We start from the raw sequence: 10,838 nt of genomic DNA on the forward strand, positions 1-10,838 counted from the left end.
TTTTGGATGTTATATGTATTATGTGCTATATTCTTAGAATAATACCTAACTCTTTCTTAATGTTTTGGGTATTTCTAGGCTACACACTTTGTGAGTTTTTTCAATTGTTACAGACCTCCAAAAATTTTTTTCAATGTGTCTGTTGAAAAAAATCTGCGTATAAGTGGACCATTGCTATTCAGACCCATGTTGTTCAAAGGTCAACTGTAATTCACATGATACAGAAAATTATCCAAAATATATCTTTGTATAGAATATATATGGAATATATATTGATGATTTTCTCTTACATAATGGTGTTTAAGACTTACTACAGCTGCAGAGGATTTCAGAGAACAGCTGAGGGTCAAAAATAATCACTTACAGGCTGATAAAGTAAATAAACCTTAAAGGTTGTGTGGTCAAACTGATTTGAAACACCTTGGATTAAATAACCTTGACTTAACCCAGGACTTCTCAAACAAACTTGACCATGGAATTCTTTTGTCGTGTAATACTAGTGTTCCATGAAACACTTTGGGAAACAAAGTCCAAAATATTTGCAAACAAGTAATCCAGGGGCAAACACATTTATCCAAGCTTTCACTTGTCCAGGTGATTAAATACAGTAGGCTTTAGATTAAAAAAGATTTTGCTGTTCATCTCCAGACAAGTTTTCATTCAACCATCTGAGAATATATTTTGAACATATAAAACAGATACAACAAACTCCCTAAATGCAAAGTTGAGACTGAGCTCTGATTCAGGACTGGAAGTGGACGTAACACCTGACGCTTGTCTATTTCCAATCAGGCAGCGGTGAAGGCCGTAGTGGCCTCTTCCCGGCTGGGCAGTGCTGGCAGCAGCCACGGCAGCATCCAAGAGAGCCAGAAGGCCAGCCAAGCGCCAGCTCTGACCCAGGATGGCAGTGAAGATGTTAAAGCTATTTCGGAAGGAGAGAAAGCTCAAGGAGGTGGGGCCCAGGTGGCAGTTGACGGGGCAGAGGCTGAGCTGATGAAGGTACAGGCCGTAGGGGAAGCTAAAGATGCGGATAGAAAGGCTACCAACATGGTGTCCAAGGCACTAGAGGATGGGATAAAGCCGGTTGCCCCGGAAATAGATGAGGGCCTAGTAGAGGAGAAGCTGAAGACCATGGAGGAAGCAGCAGTCCCCAAAGAAGTGCAAGAAAACCCGGCTCTGGGATTTGGAGCTCAGCAGAATGACGTGGTCCTGCCAGAATACTGATTTGGCTTCTTTCCAAACTGGAAGCCAAATTCTGGCACTTTATGCATTTTGTCCTTCAGCAAGGAAGGTGTGGAAGCATGATATGCACTATAGTGATTCTGTTTTTTGAGGTGCAAAAAAATAATACATATCTATCAGTTGGTAATCCTAAATTCATGCATGTGACTGCTTTATGAAAAAATAGTGTCTTCTATGGTATGTAATGGATACCTAATGCCGAGGAGTTAAATTTGAAATTGCAAGTAAACACAACATTTAAAAACATACATGTTCAGGGACCAGTAGCACACGTTGAAGTAACTAGTAAATTGTTTTTGCTTTGAAAACCTAGTCATCATAATCCTTTGGATTTCTTCATAAAGCAGTAATTCCTTTGGACTCTTGCTTAACTAATATTAGGTAGTGCTCTAAGACGTGTTCCCATGGCATTCACAGCATTATACTTTTCAATGTGCTCAAACTGTCCAATGTGTTCAAACTGTTTACAAGGAGATGGTTACAGGTTAGTTTTATGATACATACAAAAAAAAAAAAAATTCCCACTTAAAATGGTAAGAAATTGAAGCATACGTAAGGGCCATGAAACAAAATGCCCTTAAAGCTTGTGTAGAGAATGCTTTCTTATTTTGTCCTTATTTATACACACTGTATTACTAATAACCAAAAATGTTCTATCACAAAATCCTGCCATTTTACAATCCTGGAGAAAGCATTTTACAAACTCATGCTGAGGGATGTACTGCTTCCTTCCCCTGCTAATACAGTTTCTTTCTCATGGACAACACTTAAGGTGGGCTAAAGAAATCGAGGGAAGAAAAGGAGCTAAGCGCTGGACTTACTCTCACAAAGGTTGACTGCTTGTCATTTTCAGATAAAATTGGATTTATTCATGAGTTTCTACAACTTTAAAGACAGTGACCTTTTTATGGATAAACTCTACTATTTCCAAGTTTCATATATTTAGAAAAATCTACCCCATAGGCTGGTGCCAGAATGTCTGAAAAGAGTGAGAATAATATTCCATTATAAGATCGTTCATTATTGATTTTACTAGATTAAGGAACCTTGTTTATGAAAGTCCTTTTTTCCTTCAATTGCTGGTTATCTAGATATATTGCTTATGAACTAAAGATATTTCTGAAAATCTGTCATATCTTTTTTTCATGCTTGGAATAGAAGTGCCCAAATTTTACAATGTAGTTTTTAGTTTCCATGCCAAGAAATTTAGGACAGTGCAACGTTTTGTTTACCTTAAAAAAAAAAAAAATGAAAAGAAAGCACTGATTTCAAATCAGACTCATGAGAAGCTGTAACATTAGACCTAATACTTCACCATAATGTTTTTTCAAAGTATTTTTCTTTGATTTTCATATGAACACTTTCCCCCTATAGAAATCACACTTAAATTCCAAGTACCTCGTATTTATTTCTAGTTTGAGTTGAAGTGAACGTTTTTATCGATTTATGCCTCATTTTAAGTTTTCCTCAGTTTTAAAAAAGGATTGTTCTCAAAGACCAAAACGACAGTAAAAATGACTGTCACAGAAAAGTCCTCATCAAAAAAGATCTTAAATTCTTTTGGCTCTTTCTCAAAACTATGAAATTGGAAAACGAAATTAAATCTCCGGTTCCTGGGGGGGCTACTGGACCTTGGGAGACATTCTGCTTTCCAAGTGCAAATCTTCCTTTACTACTGTTCTCATGAAAAGAAAACAAGGTAGGACTTCTCATCACCCATAGTTTAGGGGCCTGGCAGGTCATCAACATGGACAGAGGAAAAAGCTCTTAAGGGCACATCATCTGGGCTCAGAAGAATATTTTTTGTTTTGATTTATTTTTATTAGCTAGTAGAGAGTACTTGTCCACTTCCCCCATTTCTTTCCTTCCCTCTTTATCCTCTCTCAGAATTTCCATGTTAGTAATTGTAAAGGGCTCACTATTTTTAACCTTTAAGAATGCCTTTTTCACTAAGCATTAACATTTCCATGTAAGAAGATCAATTGCCTGGTGTACTTTTCCTAATGAGACTTAACAGGCATACAGGGTAAGTGTCCCATATATTGGAAAAGGAAAGAAGAGAGGGAAATGGATTGTCTTAGAAGTGGCAATTAGTTGGAAGATCAGTACATACTGCCCCTCCTGGCCCACCCCCACACTGTTCCAAGGGCGGGCAGTTGTCCTATCATTCCATCGCTCAGGCCTGACTTGCACCGCGGGGCCCTGTGTAGCAGGAGCCGTGAAGAAAGACAATCTTGAATTATTTTCCCATTTTAAAAAAGTCTAATTGGAATCCTACTGGTTTTTTCAAAACTAAAAGAGCTCATTTATCCCACAAGTACATAAATGAGGTAGAAATTAGAATGATTGTAGAAGTTATCCTCTAGAACAAGTGCTGTTACTCCATTGTATAATCAATATGAAAACTTAATGAGATATTTTGAATTTTGAATTTTTATACTAAGTTTTCAAAATCAGGAGGATATGTTATACCTTTAGTACATCAAGTGCTCAATAGCCACATGTGGCTAGTGGCTAATGTATTGGAACGAAACTGTTCTGCAGTACTTCTTAAGCAAAATGACCCATGGATTCCTATGCTTGGATTTGAGCTGCTTCAGTTTCACATGGATGAGCCTAGGAGGCCAAACAGAAAATGGTTCAAAAGTGTCATAGACTAAAATAAGTAAAAACTCTTGGCCACATCTGCTTAATCATGTGCTTCAAAGGGATGTTTCCCAGCATGACTTTTAGAAAACAGTCCTTTCCTGGGCATCGCAACACTGTCTGTTGGCCATAGTCCCTCGAATCCCTCTTTGGGCCCTGGAATCTTGACCACCGGCTAGAGTCTCCTGAGCACTGTCATAAAGTCAGTAGTATTCTTGTGTATGAAAACTTACTGTGAGCCAACCGTGGGTCCCCGTTCGGGGGGGACTGCACAAAAAATGTTAATAGGATTTTGTAGGGCTAGACTAAGCTGGGCATCATTTTTTAACAAGCAATTTTTCTTTCTACAAATCTACTGAAACATACTAAATTTACTAAATGAGGGTGATGATATCATCCCAGTAACCCCCAAAATGGGAATGACCACTGGCTGGCATTTTTTAGATTTCCTTAGAACGATTTAATCAACACTGCCATTATACATGGATTCAAAAGACTTAGAATGTTCTTACATACTGCTATTTTAGAGTAATCCTCAAGGTTCTATAGCCATTTTTAGTGGCAAACTTAAAAAAGAAAGGAATAACTTGCCTTTTACTGTGACCTCAATTACATAGTATCTTAAGCATATTTTGTAATTTAGAATGTCTAGCAACCCCTATTTCCAGTTTCACATGCAAGGTAACTGCTGGTGGGCTGCCTACAAACCGAAGATTTAGAGAGAGCCATTTTGTCTCATAATTCCGTTTTTATTTCACAGAAGCATCTGGTTGCATTTCAAATTGGAAAAGAGAAGTAAATGCCAGAAAAGGCAAAGAATAAAATTAGTAAAACATTTATTCGATTTTAGGATTGTTCTTGCAAAGCAAATGAAAAAAGAAAAAAAAAAGAAAAGTCAACGAAGTGAATCAGCACTAGGTTTTTCTGGATGAAGGTTGACTTCACATAAAATTGAAATAAATATACTGAGCAGAGTCATTTACATAACTACAGTGCCATTATGTAATTTACTTGTCATTGCAGAGTATTCAGTCTGGTTATGTAGGTCTTCTTTAGATGGTGCAAAGTTTCCAGACATTTGCCTACATAATAGGATTTGTAATATCCTTGCAATTACTATCTATTAGGTCATATTCCAATTTCCTTAATGTTCATCATGGATATGTTCCTCATATTAGGGTCATTGCTAACATCTGAGCATTTACTGGTTAAGTACTGCTTAATGGCTAGACTCTATGTATGTCATCTGTGTTTTTTAAAAACATTTATGTGCATGTAAACACAATATTGGCATTATAATATTCATAAGCATATGATAAGCAGAAATGTACCCAATAACTTTCTATACATTTTTTTCAAAGTTCTTTTCTTCCCCTGGCACAACTCAGGGTGAGTTTCTGGCTCCTTGACAAATAAGGAAAAAAAAAAGACCACTGGAGAGATACCAGCTACCCACCATGTTTACCAAGCTCAGCATTTCCTCCTTCTACATTTTGATCTACTAAGGGCCAGTTTTTGTCATTATTACTCCGTTCAAATATCACCTGAGATCAGATAATATAATCTCAGCTCACAAAGCCCAACCATTTATATACTTACCTTGGAGAGCAATAACAAACTTGACTAATTTATGTTGGCTTGTTTAAAATTCCAGTTTTCATAAATGTTTGTGATATATTCTAGAGGATTTGATTGCATGATTTTAACTTCTTTCAAGAATCAGCCTTTTCCCTTTCACGTGGCCCAGAGGTCCACATAGAGCAAGATGGAAGCCTTGAATGAGAGCGGACCATCTGACTCCTTTGCAGGAATCAGACATTGTTCAGAAGACTCCGGGTGTGTCTGACCTGGTTGAGCTCAGATGAGCCAAATGGAAAGAAACCTCTTCCCATGCTCTGACTGAAAGTGATGTTATTTGAATATTGGTATATTCCTGTTATTCGGTAATGAAAAAATGGGACTCCACCAGTCAGTTACTCTTTCCCGTGTCTTGGTTTGCTAACACCTTTCCCAAATCAATGTTTTGTTCCATCCTTCTGGCCATCAGGTTGCCCTCTCAGCTTGTGAGATCTTCTAAAACCCTGGAAGGAGGATCCCGGACTTGTTGGAGAAATGCGGGGCCCTTGGTGGCCCAGAGTTTAGTTTGAAACTAAACAATAATGCTAAGGCTACAAAATCATGCTTGTTCATTTAATAGGTGTTTTCAGCACATTTTGAAGATTGACCTGGAAAACCCATGGATATGGAATGGTTACATCTGTGTAATCTTTGCTATGACTCATTGTTTAAAATGACAGGTATTTCATCTTCAGTCAGTTGAAAATAATATTTATTTTCCATTTAAAAGATTATTTGGGGGCACTCAAATACAATAGGCTTCACATTCGAATTTTTGAAAGCTGTTGTTTTCCCCAAGTGCTCTCACTCTCTGACAATCAGTTGTGGATAAAAATTTATTAGGTTAGTCCTTTCTTTGTCCTTTCCTTGAACCATGTATAGTAGTTCATCTGGTTTGTAAAGGATGTAAGTATCACTATAAATTGAAAACTGTCATCTTATAAATGCCTCCTGTTAACCGGACCTATTTTATCGCCTATCATGCAGCGACTCACGGTAGCATAAGGTACAAATAGCATATTCATGAGCGATGATTTTTACTTTTTATTGTCAAGGTTATTACTTGCGTTAGAAGTTCTCAAGGTGTTTCTCTTCGTACACCCTTAGTCTCAGTATTATTTTCATGGTCCTCCCAAAGCCAAAAAATTTATCTAACATGTCCATTTACTAAGTAGTTAGGCCCAAACAACACAATAGTAGTATTGCATTCCATATCTGATAGATGTGGCTGTGTTTCCCTGGAAATTTTAAAATTTCTTGTGAGTTCACTAAGTGGCAATAGCTGACAGGGGTTTAAGTAATTCCTTATGCCCAGTGAACTAAGGGTATCAGGCAAAGGGTATTATTACTAGTACATGAGTTAGAAGTTACTGTTTATACTTTCTTATTTGAATATCAATCATTCTTTTATCTATGGTTTTTATGATATACATATAAAACTTATATGCACATTTTTTAAAAAGCAATTTCCCCCTCATTACCCAAGGAAATACATTTAAATCTCCAAAGAACAATTTTTGGGAATCAGGCAAACCATGGTTCATAGACCAAATCCACCAGAGGCCTGTTTTTATAAATAAAGTTTTTATTAGAACACGACCATGCTCATTTATTTATATATTGTCTGGTTGCTTTCACACTACTAGGACAGAGTTGAGAAGTTTCAACAGAGACTGAACTGGATGGCCCATCAAAGTCTAAAATGTTTATCTGACTCTCTACAGAAGAAAAAAAAAAAAAAAGACCCTGGTCTTTCATGGCACCCCATGTTTTTTTGCTGACATCTAGGAATAGAGATTCCCATAGTTTCCTCTACTTAGCTTAAGGTTCTTATTTCCCAGAGGAAGCTAGGAGAGCTTTGTTTCTGTTGCAGATGGTCTCACAACAATAATTGTGCTGTATATACAACTTAACAGTGAAATATCCCTACAGAATTAAAAATTCCAAATTGCATCATTCCTGAAAAAAGAAATTTAGAGTATGAATTGACCTGGTTAAGAGAGGGGAATTAAAAAGTTTTCTAGCATTTTGAGCATGTTTTAGAAATTTGATCTTTATATTTAAAATCATGTAAATGATATCTTACACTGATATTTGCTCATATTTAAGTCAATCTTCAGCTGTTACTTTAGTAAACTAAGAAATAAGAGAGCCCTTTGGTTCTGAATCCTTCAGAATGTTCTTAAGTAATTTATATCAACTGGATTTTCATTTAATCATTTTTAGGAAATAATATATTATGTGGCTTTCAATGACCATGGTGGGCTCATCAGTAGCTGAGGGGCAGGCAAACAGCCAATTCTTTAACGTAAGGAAGCAACTTTCCAATCCCCAGTCTCAGGGATCTTCTGAGAGATACTTCATTTCTTCGAAAAGAGAGGGCCTTGAATAAATGCTTGCTTTTACTTTTCTTACATATTTAGAAATCCAAGAAGGGCCCTTCTCTTAGTCTATTTCTGTCACAGAGAAATGATTCATTCCACAATATCTGCCTTAAGGGAAGCAGGTAACCCAGATATTGAGAAATGTAGGCATGCATGTTGACTTTGAACATCTGTAGCCAAAAGGTTACAAATGAGGTATTGCATAGAAAAGCTATTATCAGCTTATTATTAGGAACATCTAAAATGATATCATGACTCTAACTAAATAATATGCTGTTTTCTTTAAACTGTTGCAGTAATTAATAATAGGATGTACCACTGGGATACACTATAGAACTCAGGGAAAAAAAGAGGTGAATTGTCTGCTGCTTCCGCACAGTTCCTGTGTGTAAGAAGGAGACTTTACTGGAATGGGACAGGGAAGAGTTAAAACCATGAGGATTCTGTGCTCCCACCTGCCCATCTTTATTGATGGGTCAGAGCTTGAAGGCAGTTGTTAAGACTTAAATTCACATTTCTACATTTCTCTCAATAATTGGGTCACCTGCTTCCCTTAGAAATTAGAAATGAATAGACCATAGTCAACAGCTAAGTTTCCTCTCAGAACCAGACATTAAACAGTAGTACTAGTTTAGGGGATATTAGACCTACATCACAAGCACACTTTAAGGAAATGATGTGCCAATTTTGAAGCTTCTCAGTATTTCCCAGGCACCCATTTTCTCTGTAAACTTTCACTGAGAAACAGTTGTGTACGATGAAGGAGTTCAGAGATGAATTAAGCCCAGTGAGCTCCCCTCTAGGAGTGAGCTTTGCAGTTGGGAGAGAAAAAACAGGGGTACAGACACAGCCCATGCTAAATCTAATCCATCCTCTAGGGATGGAAAGAAGGAGAAACTCCCTTCTGCCTGTAATGATGATCTAGCAAAGCTTCATGGGAGCACAGGCTGGATTTGAAGGATGGGGAGAATCTTTGCAGGGAGGGAGGAAGAAGGGGGCAGGTCTGGCTGAGAAGTCTACAGAGCGGAGAAATGCCAGGCCCAGTGGTGAAGGAGCAACACCTGCGTGAAAGGCTAACCTCTACAGGGAAATGTTACTAAGTCTGCAGAAAAGCCTGGGATCTTGTGCAAAGTTTAAATTAGACAGACCTCCTTTCTTATTCTGGGTAGGTAAGTGTGCAGCATTTCCTCAGAGCATCTAGCCCTCTGGGATCTCCTACATGGAGCTTGGCTAATTCGGTGCATTCCTAAGTAGAATTAAAAAAACACCCAACACATCAAAGACATTTTTTCAAGTCACCTGTTGAAGCAAAGCCTCTGTCACTAAAAGCAAAAACTGCACTGGCGAGGTCTCCACTGACAAAGCAGAGTAAACAATGAGTGATTTCTGAGTAAGCTTTGCAGAACTCCAGTATCTGAATAACTCCCTGGGACTCTAGAAAATCACCTAACCACTTGCTGAAGTTTTGCCAGTAGAGGCCCACGTCAAGGTTCCTTCTGTCATAGTTATTTTCACCTTTAAGTTATCAGACCTGAAAGGGCGATCCCCACTGGGATAAATCATCCTGAACGTTTAGACTTCAAGACAACTTGTAATAAAAAGTTAAATCTCGGACAACAAGATGTGAAATTTTCACAACTGCATTCCCCAGACATCAAGCTGGTCCTGTCAAGGTCTCTCTTCTACCTCCCCCTCCCCTCTGGTTCTTTACACAGCCTTCTATAAATCCCTTTTTCTATCACTCATGGCAGGCAGTATTTGACCTCCAAGAAACTTACTTTTAAAAAAAATATTTACCCACTAGAGTCAGATTACACGATATCTATCCTTCTAGTGGTCTTGCCACTTGGCTTGTCTCAGATTCTGTCTGTGAGTAGTGAATGACTGCAGGACTCCTCAGGGCCAATGAAACAACAAAGGTTGGGACAAAGAAGGGACAAACGTTGACTATGATCCAAGCGATGGACAAGCAGCAAAGGCAGATACTGTCTTAAGAGATACGAAGAGAAGCTAAGAGCTACTGTGAGTGCACAGAAAACCCAAGTTAGCAGGCATTGAGAAAGGAATACTTCCAGGGTTTTTCAGGCTTGTGAAATGAGCTGGTATGTCTTGTCTCGTTTTTCCTAGAGGAACAATTTGTATTTCGCGGTTGTTGAAAGTTTCCTGGACTCAAGGGACATAAGCTCAGAGCAGCATGGAGGATTCTATTGATGGGATACCGTTATATACAGGGAATCTACGTGTCCAATAGTTTAGACTGCTATTAGCTAGAAACAAGCGCATGTAGGATACAGTATAGAAATTTCAGTTTACACAGCCAAGGTCACAGGCCGCCTTCCCGATGTCTGACTGCAAAGTACTGCAAAAGGAGCTGTGAACATTTCATTTCTAAAATCTGTCAAAATGGTGCTATTGACTCCTTCATACAGAGATCTATTACAATATTTTTTAGATAAACATGTAAGCTGACCTAGGCCATAATGTAAATACAGAAAATGTTTGTAGAGAATTCATCAAAATCATGCCCGTTTGCTTTTGATTGAGCGTCCCTGTTCTTCAGTGGCAGTGACTGACCGTGGGTCCCTGCTTCCCACAGATGGGACACAGAGTCCTTGGCGCTCTCCACTGCCCAAAGCCCGGGGCAGAGGACATGCACGCCGTAGACAACTGCTTCTTCTTGGACTCAGGTTGGATAACCTGATTAAATGACTAAACATGCTCATTTTTTGGTGTTTCCTAGGAACATGAAAGAAGAATATGTGACGTGTGGCAAAATGGATATTGGTAGACTGTTGAAATTGACCTTAGTGAGGGCCGATGTTACTTTGTGTTAAGTTCACCCAGCTATGTCAGAGCATGCCAAAAGAAGCATATTCCTTATTGCTGCGAAATCTGTAAAGCAATTTGCATGTACGGTATGATAATAAATCATCGAAGAGCCCACCGAAA

At 38.3% G+C, this 10,838-nt stretch overlaps 1 protein-coding gene across 4 annotated transcripts in view; it reads left to right on the forward strand.

Annotated features, from left to right (window-relative positions):
* Window positions 1-10,838, forward strand: part of CAMK4 (calcium/calmodulin dependent protein kinase IV) — a 220,865-nt gene extending 210,027 nt beyond the window's left edge. For 2 of the 4 annotated variants that reach the window (XM_028102834.2, XM_088023424.1), the window contains one exon: window positions 793-10,838. In XM_028102834.2, the coding sequence (XP_027958635.1) occupies window positions 793-1,224 (432 nt within the window). In that variant the 3' untranslated portion in view covers window positions 1,225-10,838. The remainder of the gene's footprint in view (window positions 1-792) is intronic. The other 2 variants (XM_028102836.2, XM_028102835.2) reach the window with 2 other exon arrangements.

Source organism: Eumetopias jubatus, unplaced genomic scaffold (genome assembly GCF_037043125.1).
Source record: "Eumetopias jubatus isolate StellerSeaLion01/CBP00866 unplaced genomic scaffold, mEumJub1_p1.0 scaffold_5, whole genome shotgun sequence".
NCBI classification, from domain to species: Eukaryota; Metazoa; Chordata; class Mammalia; order Carnivora; family Otariidae; genus Eumetopias; species Eumetopias jubatus.